At 47.9% G+C, this 21,228-nt stretch overlaps 1 protein-coding gene across 1 annotated transcript in view; it reads right to left on the minus strand.

Moving 5' to 3' along the window:
• LOC109893796 (kinesin-like protein KIF26B) overlaps positions 1-21,228 on the minus strand; it is a 111,309-nt gene that overhangs the window by 46,719 nt on the left and 43,362 nt on the right. Inside the window, exons 2-4 of the mRNA XM_031828082.1 lie at positions 13,992-14,178; positions 1,439-1,654; positions 1,079-1,172 (exon numbers count right to left, since the gene is read on the minus strand). Of these exons, the coding sequence (XP_031683942.1) occupies positions 1,079-1,172; positions 1,439-1,654; positions 13,992-14,178 (497 nt within the window). The remainder of the gene's footprint in view (positions 1-1,078; positions 1,173-1,438; positions 1,655-13,991; positions 14,179-21,228) is intronic.

Raw genomic sequence — 21,228 nt, forward strand, 5'->3', positions numbered from 1 at the left:
CTCTGCCCCTCTACCCTTTCTCTCTGCCCCTCTACCCTCTCTCTCTCCCCCTCTACCTCTCTCTCTCCCCCTCTACCCTTTCTCCCCCTCTACCCCCTCTACCCCCTTTCTCCCCCTCTACCCTTTCTCCCCCTCTACCCTCTACCCTTTCTCCCCCTCTACCCTTTCTCCCCATTCTCCCCCCCTCTACCCTCTCTCTCCCCCTCTACCCTCTCTCTCCCCCTCTACCCTCTCTCTCCCCCTCTACCCTTTCTCCCCCTCTACCTTTTCTCCCTTTGTCCTCTCTACCCTTTCTCCCCCTCTACCCTTTCTCCCCCTCTATCCTTTCTCCCCCTCTACCCTTTCTCCGCCTCTACCCCTTCTCCGCCCCTTCTCCGCCTCTACCCCTTCTCCGACTCTACCCCTTCTCCGCCTCTACCCTTTCTCCGCCTCTACCTTTTCTCCCCCTCTACCTTTTCTCCCCCTCTACCCTTTCTCCCCCTCTACCCTCTCTCCCCCTATACCCTTTCTCCCCCTCTACCTTCTCTCCCCCTCTACCCTCTCTCCCCCTCTACTCTCTCTCCCCCTCTACTCTCTCTCCCCCTCTACCTTTTCTCCCCCTCTACCCTTTCTCCCCCTCTACCCTTTCTCCCCCTCTACCCTTTCTCCCCCTCTACCCTTTCTCCCACTCTACCTTCTCTCCCCCTCTACCCTCTCTCCCCCTCTACTCTCTCTCCCCCTCTACCTTTTCTCCCCCTCTACCCTTTCTACCCTTTCTCCCCCTCTACCCTTTCTCCCCCTCTACCCTTTCTCCCCCTCTACCCTCTCTCCCCCTCTACCCTCTCTCCCCCTCTACCCTCTCTCCCCCTCCCTCTGAATGCAGTCTGTGCTGATAGTTGAGGCTGGCTGAGATGCAGTCATGTTGATCAGAGAACGTCACACTCAGAAAACTAGCGGTCGATTCTTAGCAAAAGCATTTACTGTGTGTGCAATGTCAGAAGTCTGAGTACAAACACACAGCATCAGGCAGAGTGTGTGGACGTGTGTGGACGTGTTTAACTATACTTGTGGGGACCATCACACCAACACACATCCTTACCCAGTTTAGAGTGGCCAAAACAGAAGACGCAGCCGTCGGCTCCATTCACCACAGACTGAATTACCTCAGCTACAGTACCAGCACACACCTCCGCCTAGAGAGAGAGAGAGAGAGAGAGAGAGAGAGAGAGCGAGAGAGAGAGAGAGAGAGAGAGAGAGAGAGAGACACACAGAGAGAGAGATACAGACACACAGAGAGAGAGATAGACACACAGAGAGAGAGAGAGACACAGAGAGAGAGACAGACACAGAGAGAGAGAGAGACACAGAGAGAGAGAAAGGAAAGTTCAGTGGTGATCAATCCCAAATGGGACTAGGGGATGATTTGAGAAGGGCAGACTACTTATAATCAGATCTCTACCTGTGATGCATCATGGGAGAAGGCAGCGTCAAAGGCAAACATCTTAGGCGGGACCTGATTGGCTCCTCCTCGTTTCTGGGGGGTGTTCCCTTTTGTCTGGTTGGCTGAGGGCTCCATGATGGTCACTTGCTTCTTCCTGGTGTCCACTTTGAGGAAGGAGCTGGACTCTGCTGCATCTGAGGAAGTCACAGGACACACACGAACCATCACCTTCACCTGGTGGGGGGAACAGAGGACAAGAGAACTCAGAATCACTCCAGAACAATAAGTGTCACGCCCTGACCATAGTAAGCTGTTTATTCTCTAAGTTGTTTGGGGCGTGATAGTGACTAGGGTGGGTCATCTAGGTTTTTTGTATGCCTATGTTGGCCCGGTATGGTTCCCAATCAGAGACAGCTGTTTATCGTTGTCTCTGATTGGGATCATATTTAGGTAGCCATTTCCTCATTTGTGTTTGTGGGATCTTGTCTACGATAGTTGCCTGTGTGCACCAGTAGCTTCACGTTTCGTTTGTGCTTATTTGTCTTGTTTTGCTGAGTTTCGGTTTATTAAAAATATGTGGAACTCTACTCACGCTGCGCCTTTGTCTACTCATTACGACGAGCATGACAATAAGACTCAGACCTGACCTCCATTAGACTGTAGAACACAACAATAGACCTTAGATTAGAACAGAAGTAGATTGGGAAGTAAGAACTAAGGTCAGATACATCCTTCACCAGTACCCCAGTAGAACTTAGTAGCAGCCCAGTAGAAACCAGTACCCCAGTAGAACTTAGTAGAAGCCCAGTAGAACTCAGTAGAAGCCCAGTAGAAACCAGTACCCCAGTAGAACTCATTAGAACTCAGTAGAACCCCAGTAAAAACCAGTACCCCAGAAAAACTCAATAGAACCCCAGTAGAAACCAGTAGAATCCCAGTAAAAAACAGTAGAACCGGGATAATCCTGTTGTTTCATTCATGGCGGGCTGAAAACCTCCCCTGCGCTAAATAGTAGTTCTTAGAAGACAGGCATCAACACCTGCACCCTCTCCCCCCCCTCCTCTGTTAGACATCAAAGCTTTACGTGGAGGGGTTTTATTTTAGCTCTCTCACATCTCCTTCTCTCCTCCCTCTCACATCTCCTTCTCTCCTCCCTCTCACCTCTCCTTCTCTCCTCCCTCTCACCTCTCCTTCTCTCCTCCCTCTCACCTCTCCTTCTCTCCTCCCTCTCACCTCTCCTTCTCTCCTCCCTCTCACCTCTCCTTCTCTCCTCCCTCTCACCTCTCCTTCTCTCCTCCCTCTCACATCTCCTTCTCTCCTCCCTCTCACATCTCCTTCTCTCCTCCCTCTCACATCTCCTTCTCTCCTCCCTCTCACCTCTCCTTCTCTCCTCCCTCTCACCTCTCCTTCTCTCCTCCCTCTCACCTCTCCTTCTCTCCTCCCTCTCACCTCTCCTTCCTTTCCTCTCCTCACACACGTCAACACTCATATTGTTGTCACACTTCATTAGTGTTGTAGTTTTTAATCGAGAGAAAAGCAAAACAGCTGACAGATCTCCAAACTTTTCCCAGAGTTCCTGCAGGTTCACTTATCTACTTCTTTATTCTCAGAATGATCTGTAGAGAGAGGGTGGGGATAAGGGAGAAGGGGATATAGGGAAGGAGGAGAGATTGAGGAGAGGAGGGTAGAGAGAGTAAGGGAGGAGAGGAGGAGCATGAACAAGAGAGAGGGACCAAGGGAGAAGAGAGAGGGGGGGATAGGAGAGGAAGGGAAGGGAGAAGAAAGGGAGAAGAGAAGAGGGGAGGATAGGAGAGGAAGGGAAGGGAGAAGAAAGGGAGGAGAGAGAGGGGAGGATAGGAGAGGAAGGGAAGGGAGAAGAAAGGGCGGAGGGAGAGGGGAGGATAGGAGAGGAAGGGAAGGGAGAAGAAAGGGAGAAGAGAAGAGGGGAGGATAGGAGAGGAAGGGAAGGGAGAAGAAAGGGAGGAGAGAGAGGGGAGGATAGGAGAGGAAGGGAAGGGAGAAGAAAGGGAGGAGAGAGAGGGGAGGATAGGAGAGGAAGGGAAGGGAGAAGAAAGGGAGAAGAGAAGAGGGGAGGATAGGAGAGGAAGGGAAGGGAGAAGAAAGGGAGGAGAGAGAGGGGAGGATAGGAGAGGAAGGGAAGGGAGAAGAAAGGGAGGAGAGAAGAGGAATATAGGATGAAAGGAGGAGAGAGAAAAGAGAAAATAAGGATGCAAACTCAGATCTATGCTGTTGTTCCCACCACCTCAGAGACCAAACATGAGTAACCGTTAGAAGAGAGATTCCTCTGTAAACTGCCGCCAATTGTTGCTCTGGGATGAAGTCGAGACACATTTCCCAAACACTCTGTCTTTTAGAAAGGACGCTCCCGAAAGTGTCCCAAAGCCCGAATTACAGCCGGGAATTACAGCCGATTAAAAAAGAAGGGAGAGACGTGAGCTGAAAGCAAACAGAGTACACAGCAGATAACTAGTACATCGAGGAGATTTGAGCCTTGAGGACATGAAAGCATGAGTCTGGAATGCGTTGAGTTGCGTAACAGGATTGATCAGCCGAGGAGAACACAAACACAACACTTTCACCATGAACACAACTCAGCAGGATGCTGAATGCTAAAAAAAACATGTCAAATGAATAACCAATGGGGCTAAAGTAAAAACCATGTGTGTGTGCTTGTGTGTCTGTGTTTGCGTGCATATGTGTGTATGTCTGTGAGTGTGTGTATGATGGATCACCCCTCTCCTCTGTAGAGGGGTAGTAAAGGTAAGATAGCTTCCTTGTGAATCCTGCAGTAAATTGGTCCCAGCAGCAGTAAGATGCCATTCCACAGATCTCCTCTCTGCTCCCATAAAAGCAGCTCATTAAAACATTACAGCAGATTCTCTTTAACAGTGCTTCTAGGAGAGACACACAGAGAGAGTGCTTTAACAGTGCTTCTAGGAGAGACACACAGAGAGAGACAGACAGACAGAGAGAGTGCTTTAACAGTGCTTCTAGGAGAGACACACAGAGAGAGACAGACAGAGAGAGTGCTTTAACAGTGCTTCTAGGAGAGACACACAGAGAGAGACAGACAGAGAGAGTGCTTTAACAGTGCTTCTAGGAGAGACACACAGAGAGAGACAGACAGAGAGAGTGTTTTAACAGTGCTTCTAGGAGAGACACACAGAGAGAGACAGACAGAGAGAGTGCTTTAACAGTGCTTCTAGGAGAGACACACAGAGAGAGACAGACAGAGAGAGTGCTTTAACAGTGCTTCTAGGAGAGAGACACAGAGAGAGACAGACAGACAGAGAGAGTGCTTTAACAGTGCTTCTAGGAGAGACACACAGAGAGAGAGACAGACAGACAGACAGAGAGAGTGCTTTAACAGTGCTTCTAGGAGAGACACACAGAGAGAGACAGACAGAGAGAGTACTTTAACAGTGCTTCTAGGAGAGACACACAGAGAGAGACAGACAGACAGAGAGAGTGCTTTAACAGTGCTTCTAGGAGAGACACACAGAGAGAGACAGACAGAGAGAGTGCTTTAACAGTGCTTCTAGGAGAGACACACAGAGAGAGACAGACAGAGAGAGTGCTTTAACAGTGCTTCTAGGAGAGAGACACAGAGAGAGACAGACAGACAGAGAGAGTGCTTTAACAGTGCTTCTAGGAGAGACACACAGAGAGAGAGACAGACAGACAGACAGAGAGAGTGCTTTAACAGTGCTTCTAGGAGAGACACACAGAGAGAGACAGACAGAGAGAGTGCTTTAACAGTGCTTCTAGGAGAGACACACAGAGAGAGACAGACAGAGAGAGTGCTTTAACAGTGCTTCTAGGAGAGACACACAGAGAGAGACAGACAGAGAGAGTGCTTTAACAGTGCTTCTAGGAGAGACACACAGAGAGAGACAGACAGAGAGAGTACTTTAACAGTGCTTCTAGGAGAGACACACAGAGAGAGACAGACAGACAGAGAGAGTGCTTTAACAGTGCTTCTAGGAGAGACACACAGAGAGAGACAGACAGAGAGAGTGCTTTAACAGTGCTTCTAGGAGAGACACACAGAGAGAGACAGACAGAGAGAGTGCTTTAACAGTGCTTCTAGGAGAGAGACACAGAGAGAGACAGACAGACAGAGAGAGTGCTTTAACAGTGCTTCTAGGAGAGACACACAGAGAGAGAGACAGACAGACAGACAGAGAGAGTGCTTTAACAGTGCTTCTAGGAGAGACACACAGAGAGAGACAGACAGACAGACAGAGAGAGTGCTTTAACAGTGCTTCTAGGAGAGACACACAGAGAGAGACAGACAGACAGAGAGAGTGCTTTAACAGTGCTTCTAGGAGAGACACACAGAGAGAGACAGACAGAGAGAGTGCTTTAACAGTGCTTCTAGGGGAGACACACAGAGAGAGACAGACAGACAGACAGAGAGAGTGCTTTAACAGTGCTTCTAGGAGAGACACACAGAGAGAGACAGACAGACAGAGAGAGTGCTTTAACAGTGCTTCTAGGAGAGACACACAGAGACAGACAGAGAGAGACAGACAGACAGACAGAGAGAGTGCTTTACCAGTGCTTCTAGGGGAGACGGTAGAGCTTTATGTCTGTCCCATCTGTCTAATGGAAATTAACGTTTTTTATTCAAAGTGAAAATAATGTTATATACTGTTTACGTTTAATATTAAAGTTCATATTCAATACATATATTAATTACAGGCTATTCATTATAAATGCCCTCTATGTGGCTGTTGTGAGAATCAAATGTATAACTATGGTGTTGGGCCGGCACCATGCTACAACTGGGATGTGAAAGTATAGCCAGTATTTAAGCTGATGATGATGATAAACACAACAAGAGTCGTTCCTCTGGTTGCATCAATATGCCATCAAACTGAGCAGGGAACAACAGGAAGGAATGTCTTCCAGAGAAATAAGAGAAGGGTGTGTGTGTGTGTGTGTGTGTGTGTGTGTGTGTGTGTGTGTGTGTGTGTGTGTGTGTGTGTGTGTGTGTGTGTGTGTGTGTGTATGTGTAAATGTACCTGCTGGCTGTCTACTATGATGAGAGTAGAGGTCTAACCCTGGTGAGTACATTTTCAGGTCAAAGACATCATATTAAATTCAAAGATCCTTTGCTATATAACACACACACACACTCCAGAGCATCCAGCGCCCTATCCTGACCCCAATAAAAAGGTCCATAACATCAGTAAGTGCCTCGGGGGAAGGATTTCAGCGGTGCACTCTTCCTGAGGCCTAACTCATACAGGGTTTTGACTAGACGGGATACAGCATATGTCAGAAATGACCCGAATTTATGTTTTATTGCAGGTTAGGAGAACTTATGCAGCAGGTTAGGAGAATAAGGTTATGGTTAGGAAAGAGGTTAGGGTTAGCTAAAATGCTGTCTTCCTGTCTCTGTGGGTAAGCACACAACTCCTGATTACACAGCACTTCAGGACATATACAGGGCCCTCAGAACGAATTCACACCCCTTGACTTTTTCCACATTTTTTTGTGTTACAGACCAAATTTAAAATGTATTACATTGAGATTGTGTGTCACTGGCCTATACACAATACTCCATAACGTCTTAGCGGAATTATGTTTTTTGACATTTTTACAAATTAATAAAAAATATAAAGCTGAAATGTCTCTAAGTATTCAAACCTTCTGTTATGGCAAGCCTAAATAAGATCAGGTTTCGGCCCAGGGTATACTCCCGGGCGCTGTGTCTCCGCCGCGCTGGGAGGGTGCAGTGCGTCCTATGCCTGCGCTCCGCCCGAACCGGGCGATGGTGGGTATTGAGCCTATGGGAGAGGTGCGAGTGGTATGCACCAGATCTCCAGTGCTCACCCACAGCCCGGTTCAACCTGTGCCTGCACCCTGGAGGGTCCGGGCTAAAGTGGTCATCCAGCCTGGAGAAGTGGTGCCAAGGCTGCACACCAGGGCTCTAGCCCGGTCCATCCGGTGCCTTCTCCACGCACAAGGCCTCCGGTAGGTATCCTCCTTCCAGAGTCTCCCGTCACTCCGGCGCTGCCAGAGTCTCCCGCCTGTCCGGCGCTGCCAGAGTCTCCCGCCTGTCCGGCGCTGCCAGAGTCGCCCGTCACTCCGGCGCAACCAGAGTCTCCCGCCTGTCCGGCGCTGCCAGAGTCTCCCTTCACTCCGGCGCTGCCAGAGTCGCCCGTCACTCCGGCGCTGCCAGAGTCTCCCGCCTGTCCGGCGCTGCCAGAGTCTCCCTTCACTCCGGCGCTGCCAGAGTCGCCCGTCACTGCCAGAGTCTCCCATCTATTCGGGCCCCGCTGCAAGGGTCCCCAGTCCGAGGTCGGAGGCGAGGGTCACCGCTCCAAAGGCGCCACTTAAGTGGGCCAAGACTTTGGTGGAGTGGGGTTCATGTCCCGCGCCAGAGCCGCCACCGAGGACAGATGCCCACCCAGACCCTCTCCTATGGGTTTAGGTTTGGTCAGGGCGTGATTTGGGGTGGGCATTCTATGTTGTGTATTCTATGTTGTGCATTCTATGGATGTTCTTATAGGCACTTTAGTATTGCCAGTGTAACAGGATAGCTTCCGTCCCTCTCCTCGCCCCTACCTGGACTCGAACCAGGAACACAACGACAACAGCCACCCTTGAAGCAGCGTTACCCATGCAGAGCAAGGGGAACAACTACTCCAGGTCTCAGAGCGAGTGACGTTTGAAACGCTATTAGCGCGCACCCCGCTAACTAGCTAGCCATTTCACATCACATCATTACACCAGCCTAATCTCAGGAGTTGATCGGCTTGAAGTCATAAACAGCAGAGCTGCTCGCAAAACGCACGAAAGTGCTGTTTGAATGAATGCATATGAGCCTGCTGGTGCCTACCGTCGCTCAGTTAGACTGCTCTATCAATATCATAGACTTCATTAAATACCCCTAAATATAGCTTTAAATATGTAAATACCAAGGGAGTCATCTTACTTAATTATATTGATCAAACAACAAACATGTAAGATCTCTCTCCCTCAGTCGCCTACTGTATGCACATCAACAACAATGTAAGATCTCTCTCCCTCAGTCGCCTACTGTATGCACATCAACAACAATGTAAGATCTCTCTCCCTCAGTCGCCTACTGTATGCACATCAACAACAATGTAAGATCTCTCTCCCTCAGTCGCCTACTGTATGCACATCAACAACAATGAATACGATAAAATGTAGTGAGGGATAAACCCTCTCAAACCTTTTCAGCGTGTGGTAGTTGGCAGTCAAAATTGCACTGATACGATGGGGAGATGTAGCCTACTCGCCCTGGCTGTCGCAGCCTTCCTGCTTATGTCCAAGGCATAACCTATATTAGAGACAACTGAATGGGATTCACCAGCTTACCTGTCTTCCCATTTAATCGATGCCCAATACAACAAAGAGATATGAGCTAACTGTGGATAACAGTCGTTGAAGTTCAGCATAGCTAGCCAGCAAAGTTGAGTATCATTTATTTCTAGCTAACCAAATGACACATGCAATTTGTAGCTAAAAGGTTTTTTGGGGAAAAAGTGGGTGCCGTTCACCCACTCGTCCAAGCTTGTACATCTCATCCCAGCAACTAGCTGGCTACCTACAGCATTATGACCTGTTGGCTTTGCTAGTTGGATTGTGTTGAGTCCCGATGTACTGTTGTCATGCATTGACTGCATCGACCTCCCAACACTTCCCCACTCTACATAATAACATTTTGAGTCAAATATAACCTATTTTTAAAATCTCTTATCAAAGTTGGTTTTGTAGCATAAACTCAGAATGTGATATTTGGGAGAGACATTATGATTGTCTGTTTGTTTCATATCTGCAAAGTAGTTAAAACACTGTCTGTTCCACTTTAAGATGCAACCAATACTACCGTCCTGCTGAAGACAACGGTAGAGAAATGGTAATAGGCTCTTTGTTCAGCTTAAACATGGTGGGTGAGAGAGAAATGGAGGAGGAGAGGCTGAGAGAGGTTGAGGGAGAGGGATTGGGAGAGGGTCCATTAGTAGTCTATTTGAGTGGGAGCACTTGTCTCTCTCTGCGGTGATCAATTCCCCTGACGCAACTCCTCAGACACTGGAGCCACTTAAAGTGCCGACCCGTCATTCAGGGCAGGTGGGGAAGAGACCATGTATTATTCTGTTGGTTTGTTTGCTCCACCAAGATGTACATGCTAAAATAGCCCCTGGTCACTTATACCATATATCTATCTCTCTCTCTATCCTCTGTTCCCTCTCTACCATTCCATCTATCCTCTCTCTCTCTCTATCCTCCATTCCCTCCATCCTCTCTCTCTCTCTATCCTCTCTCTCTCTCTCTCTGTCCTCCATTCCCTCTCTACCATTCCCTCCATCGTCTCTCTCTATCTCTCTATATCCTCTCTCTCTCTCTCTCTCTCTCTGTCCTCCATTCCCTCTCTACCGTTCCCTCCATCCTCTCTCTCTCTCTCTATATCCTCTCTCTCTCTCTATCCTCTCTCTCTCTCTGTCCTCCATTCCCTCTCTACCGTTCCCTCCATCCTCTCTCTCTTTCTATCCTCTATTCCCTCTCTATCGTTCCCTCCATCCTCTCTCTCTCTCTATCCTCCATTCCCTCTACCGTTCCCTCCATCCTCTCTCTATCCTCCATTCCCTCTCTACCGTTCCCTCCATCCTCTCTCTCTCTCTACATATATCCTCTCTCTCTCTCTCTCTCTCTATCCTCCATTCCCTCTACCGTTCCCTCCACCCTATCTCTATCCTCCATTCCCTCTCTACCGTTACCTCCAGCCTCTCTCTCTCTCTCTCTCTCTCTCTCTCTATCCTCTCTCTCTCTCTCTCTGTCCTCCATTCCCTCTCTACCGTTCCCTCCATCCTCACTCTCTCTCTATCCTCCGTTCCCTCCATCCTCTCTCTCTCTCTCTCTGTCCTCCATTCCCTCTCTACCGTTCCCTCCATCCTCTCTCTCTATCCTCCATTCCCTCTCTACCGTTCCCTCCATCCTCTCTCTATCCTCCATTCCCTCTCTACCGTTCCCTCCATCCTCTCTCTCTCTCTATCCTCCATTCCCTCTACCGTTCCCTCCATCCTCTCTCTCTATCCTCCATTCCCTCTCTACCATTCCCTCCATCTTCTCTCTCTCTATCCTCCATTCCCTCTCTACTGTATATTTCTCTCCATCCTCTCTCTCTCTCTATCCTCCGTTCCCCCTCGTCCCTTCCCTCTCTACCCTCCATTCTCTTTTTACTCTATTTATATCCTCACTTCCCTACCTCTACCCCTCTCTGTCTCTAACCACAATTTCCTCTCTAACTCCCTACCCTCACTTTTCTCTTTATACCCCCCTTCTCCTCCATCTCTCTCTATTCCACACACACCCACACACAATCTGGTTCTGAGCTGAGAAACCAAATGATTTCTAGCATGATTCCTGCTCACCTTACAGATCCAAGAAATATGTGTATAAATCTGCTCACAGCATAGTAAGACCTATACTGTTTATAAAGTAACACGTGAGAACAGCAGAAGCTACTCCACAGTGGGTGGTGCACAATTACTACTCCACAGTGGGTGGTGCACAATTACTACTCCACAGTGGGTGGTGCACAATTACTACTCCACAGTGGGTGGTGCACAATTACTACTCCACAGTGGGTGGTGCACAATTACTACTCCACAGTGGGTGGTGCACAATTACTACTCCACAGTGGGTGGTGCACAATTACTACTCCACAGTGGGTGGTGCACAATTACTACTCCACAGTGGGTGGTGCACAATTACTACTCCACAGTGGGTGGTGCACAATTAACTAGGCAATTACTGTAAATTCCAACACACAGACACAAGTCTCGCTCTCTCTCTCTATTGCCAAAGTAAGTGAAATAGATAAACAATACAAAATTAACAGTAAACATTACTCACAAATGTTCCAAATGAATAAAGACATTTAAAATGTCATAAATCCACATACAGTGTTGTAACAATGTACAAATGTTTAAAGTACAAAAGCGAAAATAAATACACATAAATATGGGTTGTATTTACAATGGTGTTTGTTCTTCACTGGTTGCCCTTTTCTTGTGGCAACAGGTCACACATCTTGCTGCTGTGATGACACACTGTGGTATTTCACCCAGTAGATATGGGAGTTTATCAAAATTGGATTTGAATTCTTTGTGGATCTGTGTAATCAGAGGGGAATGTGTCTCTCTAATATGGTCATACATTTGGCAGGAGGTTAGGAAGTGCAAATCAGTTTCCACCTCATTTTGTGGGCAGTGAGCACATAGCCTGTCTTCTCTTGAGAGCCAGGTTTGCCTTCGTTGGCTTTTCTCAATAACAATGCTATGCTCACTGAGTCTGTACATAGTCAAAGATTTCCTTAATTTTGGGTCAGTCACAGTGGTCAGGTATTCTGCCGCTGTGTACTCTCTGTTTAGGGCCAAATAACATTCTAGTTTGCTCTGTTTTTTTGTTAATTCTTTCCAATGTGTCAAGTAATTATATTTTTGTTTTCTCATGATTTGATTGGGTCTAATTGTGTTTCTGTCCTGGGGCTCTGTGGAGTCTGTTTGTGTTTGTGTACAAAGCCCCAGGACCAGCTTGTTCAATTCCCTCCCTCCCTCCCTCCCTCCCTCCCTCCCTCCCTCCCTCCCTCCCTCCCTCCCTCCCTCCCTCCCTCCCTCCCTCCCTCCCTCCCTCCCTCCCTCCCTCCCTCCCTCCCTCCATCCATCCATCCAATCTGTCTTGTTCTTCTCCTGGCTTCAGTCCATCCCTCTATCTATTTCACAATTAAGCCTTTCAAAGACCTGCAAATACCAACTCTATTAATATTTTACCCACAACACTGTAGCAAAGTGGCTATTGAATTCCCATACTGAACACACACACACACACACGCCTGTGAGGAGTTGTCTTTGGCCTGGGAGAGAGCTATAAAAAATGGATTATGCGTCATAGTGTCATTTCTCTCAAGGTCGCCACTCGCACTGGAGTGTCTGTCTGTGTCTGTCTGTCTGTGTCTGTCTGTCTGTCTGTGTGTCTGTCTGTCTGTGTGTCTGTCTGTCTGTCTGTGTGTCTGTCTGTGTGTCTGTCTGCGTGTCTGTCTGTGTGTCTGTCTGTCTGTCTGTCTGTCTGTGTAACACTTTGCTGGGTGATTGATGTGACTGTGGAAGCCCCACAATCCTTCACTGTCAGCTGGGAAGAGTTTGAGAAACGAGGGGAGGAGAAAGAGAGTGAAGGAGAAGATGGAGGGATTGGAAACCAGCCTAATCGATGGACAATATCTGAGAGGGAGAGAGGGACGGGAGGAATATAATTAATCATATACTATATTAGGATAATTTCATTTGTTTTATCTACAAAATATGTATGAAGATAATCGAGCATGTATCAAGACATTTTACCTTGAAAATCGGCAAAACTATATGCCAATGGTGTAGCAAGATTTATACAACATTTTATAAGACAGAAAAACTGATCTCTCCATTCCTTCACATCGGTCTCTTCAGAGAATCCAGGTAGAGATGCTAGCAGTCAGAGGATCACAAACCAGCACAACACCTAATCTTTCCTTCGGGTTAAAAAAAAAGTAAAGATAAGAACATGTGTCACCTATCAAGATAAGAACATGGGTCACCTATCAAGATAAGAACACGTGCCGTATAATTTCCTTCACTGATATAAAATATCTCCCCCCGCAATCTGGAATGATTGGAATCATCTCTGCTGGGCTGATTTGATTAAGGTGAGCTGGAATGTACCAAAACAACAGGAGGAGGGAGGATCTGAAACAGCATTCTGTCAGTCATGGCTAAGACCCCTGGGAGACTTGAGCAAATCCAACGGCACATGCACAGACACACGCACATGTGCACACACACACTCTAAACGCATATCCATGTGGCTCATGGCATTTGCCTTCCAGAACTGATTTCCCAGGGCATTTCTCTGATGTCTCCATTCTGTATCTGTCTCCTGTATCTCCTGTAAGCTCCCGAGTGGAGCAGCGGTCTCTAAGGCATTGCATCTCAGTGCTAGAGGCATCACTACAGACCCTGGTTCGATACCAGGCTGTATCACAACTGGCCGTGATTGGGAGTCCCATAGGGCGGTGCACAATTGGCCCGGGTTAGGGTTTGGCCGGGGTGGGCCGTCATTGTAAATAAGAATTTGTTCTTAACTGACTTGCCTAGTTAAATAAAGGTAAATAAAAAAAGTATAAATAAAAGATGTGCCTCCTGTATCGGCCTCCTGTGTCCGTCATGTACACCAGGAACTTAACGACATACACTGCAGGAACCAGATCTCACACAACACCTCTCCACTATCTGGGGATGTAGCTCTGTTATGTTAATGCTGTTCTCCTGTCGTATCTCGCTGTATGGTCTAATTTCCTGCCCACTGCCGCAGATCACAGGCGGCAGGGACATGTGTGTGTGTGACATGAAAAGGCCACAGCAGTAGGACTCTCCACAGGGACAGCAGGTGACATTTTTACACTGAAAATGTCACCGTTTCCATTCATCAGCATGCATACTGTACCATAGTGTGTGTGTGTGTGTGTGTGTAGTTCTACCTTGCCCAGTCCGGGGGTGTCTTTGATCTTGCTGGCAGCCCGTAGCAGGCAGGGGGGGGCAGGGGGAGGGGTGGTCTGCAGGGTCCCACTGAAGTTGGTGGGGAACAGAGGGGGGTCGCACACCACTGGGGGGGGCGCTGGGCACTGCTTCTTCTTCTTAGAAGACAGGTTCAACTTCTGGGCAGCTCTACAGGAGTGAGAGGGGAGAGATTTAAAACCAACATTTACCAACCATACAAACACAGCTACAGGGTACATCGACTGTTGACTAAAAGAGAGCGGGAGAGAAAGAGAGAGTGTGAATGAGACAGACAGAGAGTCAGAGATGGAGAAAGAGGAACAGGGAAATGTTTTCCCCCCGGACTGTAACAGAGCACAGAGTGTAAGCCATTGTGAGAAATGTGTACTTAAAACAACTGTAGAGAGTGGATAAGTGGACGCGGTCGACTGGGAAAGCAACACTAAACATAGTTGTTCCATGCCATACCACTGCGGTAGCTCCATGTGCAATGTACTAATTGCTCATTCATGTTGCTAATTGGAGATGTATGACACGCCCAGAAGTAACAAACTCACACACAGTTTACCACAGCAGTAACACACACACACACAGTTTACCACAGCAGTAACACACACACACACACACACAGTTTACCACAGCAGTAACACACAGACACACACACACAGTTTACCACAGCAGTAACACACACACACTCACACACAGTTTACCACAGCACTAACACACACACACACACACAGTTTACCACAGCAGTAACACACACACACACAGTTTACCACAGCAGTAACACACACACACACACACAGTTTACCACAGCAGTAACACACTCACACACAGTTTACCACAGCAGTAACACACACACACACAGTTTACCACAGCAGTAACACACACACACACAGTTTACCACAGTAGTAACACACACACACACAGTTTACCACAGCAGTAACACACACACACACAGTTTACCACAGCAGTAACACACACACAGTTTACCACAGCAGTAACACACACACACACAGTTTACCACAGCAGGAACACACACACACACACACAGTTTACCACAGCAGTAACACACACACACACACACACAGTTTACCACAGCAGTAACACACACACACACACACACAGTTTACCACAGCAGTAACACACACACACACACAGTTTACCACAGCAGTAACACACACACACACAGTTTACCACAGCAGTAACACACACACACAGTTTAACACAGCAGTAACACACACACACACAGTTTACCACAGCAGTAACACACACACACACACACAGTTTACCACAGCAGTAACACACACACACAGTTTACCACAGCAGTAACACACACACACACACACACAGTTTACCACAGCAGTATCACACACACACAGTTTACCACAGCAGTAACACACACACACACAGTTTACCACAGCAGTAACACACACACACACAGTTTACCACAGCAGTAACACACACACACCCAGTTAACCACAGCAGTAACACACACACACACACAGTTTACCACAGCAGTCACACACACACACACACACACACAGTTTACCACAGCAGTAACACACACATACACACACACACAGACCTAGTTTACCACAGCAGTAACACACACACACCACACACACACAGTTTACCACAGCAGTAACACACACACACACACACCACACAGTTTACCACAGCAGTAACACACACACACACACACACACACCACACACACACAGTTTACCACAGCAGTAACACACACACACACACACAGTTTACCACAGCAGTAACACACACCACACACACACAGTTTACCACAGCAGTAACACACACACACACACACACACAGTTTACCACAGCAGTAACACACACACACACACAGACACACACACAGTTTACCACAGCAGTAACACACACACACACACAGACACACACACAGTTTACCACAGCAGTAACACACAGACACACACACCACACACACAGTTTACCACAGCAGTAACACACACACACACACACACAGACACACACACAGTTTACCACAGCAGTAACACACACACAGGCAGTGACATCTGTAACTGGGAGGGGAACGCTGGCTGCTTCAGTCCTCACAATCTTGTCTTCCTCCTCTTGTCTCTCATCTCCCATCCCTCTCGTTCTCCTCTCTCTTTCATTCCCTCTCGCTCTCCTCTCTCTTTCATTCCCTCTCGCTCTCCTCTCTCTTTCATTCCCTCTCCCATCCCTCTCCTCTCTCTTTCATTCCCTCTCCTCTCTCTTTCATTCCCTCTCCTCTCTTTCATTCCCTCTCGCTCTCCTCTCTCTTTCATTCCCTCTCCCATCCCTCTCCTCTCTCTTTCATTCCCTCTCCTCTCTCTTTTATTCCCTCTCGCTCTCCTCTCTCTTTCATTCCCTCTCACTCTCCTCTCTCTTTCATTCCCTCTCACTCTCCTCTCTCTTTCATTCCCTCTCGCTCTCCTCTCTCTTTCATTCCCTCTCCCATCCCTCTCGCTCTCCTCTGTCTTTCATTCCGTCTCCCATCCCTCTCGCTCTCCTCTCTCTGTCATTCCCTCTCCTATCCCTCTCGCTCTCCTCTCTCTTTCATTCCCTCTCCTATCCCTCTCGCTCTCCTCTCTCTTTCATTCCCTCTCCCATCCCTCTCCTCTCTCTTTCATTCCCTCTCGCTCTCCTCTCTCTTTCATTCCCTCTCCCATCCCTCTCCTCTCTCTTTCATTCCCTCTCCTCTCTCTTTCATTCCCTCTCACTCTCCTCTCTCTTTCATTCCCTCTCACTCTCCTCTCTCTTTCATTCACTCTCGCTCTCCTCTCTCTTTCATTCCCTCTCCCATCCCTCTCGCTCTCCTCTGTCTTTCATTCCGTCTCCCATCCCTCTCGCTCTCCTCTCTCTTTCATTCCCTCTCCCATCCCTCTCGCTCTCCTCTGTCTTTCATTCCGTCTCCCATCCCTCTCGCTCTCCTCTCTCTTTCATTCCCTATCCCATCCCTCTCGCTCTCCTCTGTCTTTCATTCCGTCTCCCATCCCTCTCGCTCTCCTCTGTCTTTCATTCCCTCTCGCTCTCCTCTGTCTTTCATTCCCTCTCCCATCCCTCTCGCTCTCCTCTGTCTTTCATTCCCTCTCCCATCCCTCTCGCTCTCCTCTCTCTTTCATTCCCTCTCCCATCCCTCTCCTCTCTCTTTCATTCCCTCTCCTCTCTCTTTCATTCCGTCTCCCATCCCTCTCGCTCTCCTCTGTCTTTCATTCCGTCTCCCATCCCTCTCGCTCTCCTCTGTCTTTCATTCCCTCTCCCATCCCTCTCGCTCTCCTCTGTCTTTCATTCCGTCTCCCATCCCTCTCGCTCTCCTCTGTCTTTCATTCCGTCTCCAAATCCCTCTCGCTCTCCTCTGTCTTTCATTCCGTCTCCCATCCCTCTCGCTCTCCTCTGTCTTTCATTCAGTCTCCCATCCCTCTCGCTCTCCTCTGTCGTTCATTCCGTCTCCCATCCCTCTCGCTCTCCTCTGTCTTTCATTCCCTCTCCCATCCCTCTCGCTCTCCTCTGTCTTTCATTCCCTCTCCCATCCCTCTCGCTCTCCTCTGTCTTTCATTCCCTCTCGCTCTCCTCTGTCTTTCATTCTGTCTCCCATCCCTCTCGCTCTCCTCTGTCTTTCATTCCCTCTCGCTCTCCTCTGTCTTTCATTCCCTCTCCCATCCCTCTCGCTCTCCTCTGTCTTTCATTCCGTCTCCCATCCCTCTCGCTCTCCTCTGTCTTTCATTCTGTCTCCCATCCCTCTCGCTCTCCTCTGTCTTTCATTCCCTCTCGCTCTCCTCTGTCTTTCATTCCCTCTCCCATCCCTCTCGCTCTCCTCTGTCTTTCATTCCCTCTCCCATCCCTCTGCTCTCTCTTTCATTCCCTCTCCTCTCTCTTTCATTCCGTCTCCCATCCCTCTCGCTCTCCTCTGTCTTTCATTCCGTCTCCCATCCGTCTCGCTCTCCTCTGTCTTTCATTCCGTCTCCCATCCCTCTCGCTCTCCTCTGTCTTTCATTCCGTCTCCCATCCCTCTCGCTCTCCTCTGTCTTTCATTCCGTCTCCCATCCCTCTCGCTCTCCTCTGTCTTTCATTCCGTCTCCCATCCCTCTCGCTCTCCTCTGTCTTTCATTCTGTCTCCCATCCCTCTCGCTCTCCTCTGTCTTTCATTCCCTCTCGCTCTCCTCTGTCTTTCATTCCCTCTCCCATCCCTCTCGCTCTCCTCTGTCTTTCATTCCCTCTCCCATCCCTCTCCTCTCTCTTTCATTCCCTCTCCTCTCTCTTTCATTCCGTCTCCCATCCCTCTCGCTCTCCTCTGTCTTTCATTCCGTCTCCCATCCGTCTCGCTCTCCTCTGTCTTTCATTCCGTCTCCCATCCCTCTCGCTCTCCTCTGTCTTTCATTCCGTCTCCCATCCCTCTCGCTCTCCTCTGTCTTTCATTCCGTCTCCCATCCCTCTCGCTCTCCTCTGTCTTTCATTCCGTCTCCCATCCCTCTCGCTCTCCTCTGTCTTTCATTCCGTCTCCCATCCCTCTCGCTCTCCTCTGTCTTTCATTGCGTCTCCCATCCCTCTCGCTCTCCTCTCTCTTTCATTCCCTCTCCTATCCCTGTTCTCTCCTGGATTGTCAAAAAATACCTAGCAATGCTAACATTAGCTACATAAAATCCGGTGCTCTCTACTGAATCTTAGCTAGCTACGACAACAAAAGGGTTTCCTACTAATTGTGTTCCTCCTTTAGGAATGTCATTGTTTTTCCAAGCTACTATGAACTCTACTCTTCATCAGCAACCATTGACAATGCATTGAGTAGAACACAGTCTGGCATCAGTTCTCAAGTCAAGAGGTCCTTATTGTGAGGCAACAGGCAACTCACGAATAGTGGCTCGCTATGGCCTCTATGGGACCAGTGCTGATCTAGGATCAGTTCTGCCTGTTAGATAATAGTATGGTTACATGGACAGGGGGGTGGGCTGATCCTCGATCAGCACTTGTACTTTGAGATGGTTTATAAATATGGTCCCGGCACGGACGTCACTGCTGTCACCACAGACACACAGGACGGAGAAAGGATTCACTTTCACAGTGGTTACCGATGCAAATACAGACATGGTTACTGACAGTAACAGATGCGTTACCGATGGTTACCGATGCAAATACAGACATGGTTACTGACAGTAACAGATGCGTTACCGATGGTTACCGATGCAAATACAGACATGGTTACTGACAGTAACAGATGCGTTACCGATGGTTACCGATGCAAATACAGACATGGTTATTGACAGTAACAGATGCGTTACCGATGGTTACCGATGCAAATACAGACATGGTTACTGACAGTAACAGATGCGTTACCGATGGTTACCGATGCAAATACAGACATGGTTACTGACAGTAACAGATGCGTTACCGATGGTTACCGATGCAAATACAGACATGGTTACTGACAGTAACAGATGCGTTACCGATGGTTACCGATGCAAATACAGACATGGTTACTGACAGTAACAGATGCGTTACCGATGGTTACCGATGCAAATACAGACATGGTTACTGACAGTAACAGATGCGTTACCGATGGTTACCGATGCAAATACAGACATGGTTACTGACAGTAACAGATGCGTTACCGATGGTTACCGATGCAAATACAGACATGGTTACTGACAGTAACAGATGCGTTACCGATGGTTACCGATGCAAATACAGACATGGTTACTGACAGTAACAGATGCGTTACCGATGGTTACCGATGCAAATACAGACATGGTTACTGACAGTAACAGATGCGTTACCGATGGTTACCGATGCAAATACAGACATGGTTACTGACAGTAACAGATGCGTTAGCGATGGTTACAGATGCAAATACAGACATGGTTACTGACAGTAACAGTTGCGTTACCGATGGTTACCGATGCAAATACAGACATGGTTACTGACAGTAACAGATGCGTTACCGATGGTTACCGATGCAAATACAGACATGGTTACTGACAGTAACAGTTGCGTTACCGATGGTTAAAGATGCAAATACAGACATGGTTACTGACAGTAACAGATGCGTTACCGATGGTTACCGATGCAAATACAGACATGGTTACTGACAGTAACAGATGCGTTACCGATGGTTACCGATGCAAATACAGACATGGTTACTGACAGTAACAGTTGCGTTACCGATGGTTAAAGATGCAAATACAGACATGGTTACTGACAGTAACAGATGCGTTACCGATGGTTACCAATGCAAATACAGACATGGTTACTGACAGTAACAGATGCGTTACCGATGGTTACCGATGCAAATACAGACATGGTTACTGACAGTAACAGATGCGTTACCGATGGTTACCGATGCAAATACAGACATGGTTACTGACAGTAACAGATGCGTTACCGATGGTTACCGATGCAAATACAGACATGGTTACTGACAGTAACAGATGCGTTACCGATGGTTACCGATGCAAATACAGACATGGTTACTGACAGTAACAGATGCGTTAGCGATGGTTACAGATGCAAATACAGACATGGTTACTGACAGTAACAGTTGCGTTACCGATGGTTACCGATGCAAATACAGACATGGTTACTGACAGTAACAGATGCGTTACCGATGGTTACCGATGCAAATACAGACATGGTTACTGACAGTAACAGTTGCGTTACCGATGGTTAAAGATGCAAATACAGACATGGTTACTGACAGTAACAGATGCGTTACCGATGGTTACCGATGCAAATACAGACATGGTTACTGACAGTAACAGATGCGTTACCGATGGTTACCGATGCAAATACAGACATGGTTACTGACAGTAACAGTTGCGTTACCGATGGTTAAAGATGCAAATACAGACATGGTTACTGACAGTAACAGATGCGTTACCGATGGTTACCAATGCAAATACAGACATGGTTACTGACAGTAACAGATGCATTACCGATGGTTACCGATGCAAATACAGACATGGTTACTGACAGTAACAGATGCGTTACCGATGGTTACAGATGCGATTATCAACACCGTTGATTCCATTGGTAACAGTTGCTGGTTAACAATGATTACAGAGATAAAGTCATTGTCATGGCAGCCTGACTCACCCACTCAATCTATCAATACCCACAAGGTGCTCTTTTCAACTCTGTCTTCTTTATGAAGGCCTCCCTCTTTCTCCCTCCCTCATGCCCTCTCTCTTCTCTTTGTCAAAC

This window comes from Oncorhynchus kisutch, linkage group LG7 (genome assembly GCF_002021735.2).
Source record: "Oncorhynchus kisutch isolate 150728-3 linkage group LG7, Okis_V2, whole genome shotgun sequence".
Taxonomy (NCBI): domain Eukaryota; kingdom Metazoa; phylum Chordata; class Actinopteri; order Salmoniformes; family Salmonidae; genus Oncorhynchus; species Oncorhynchus kisutch.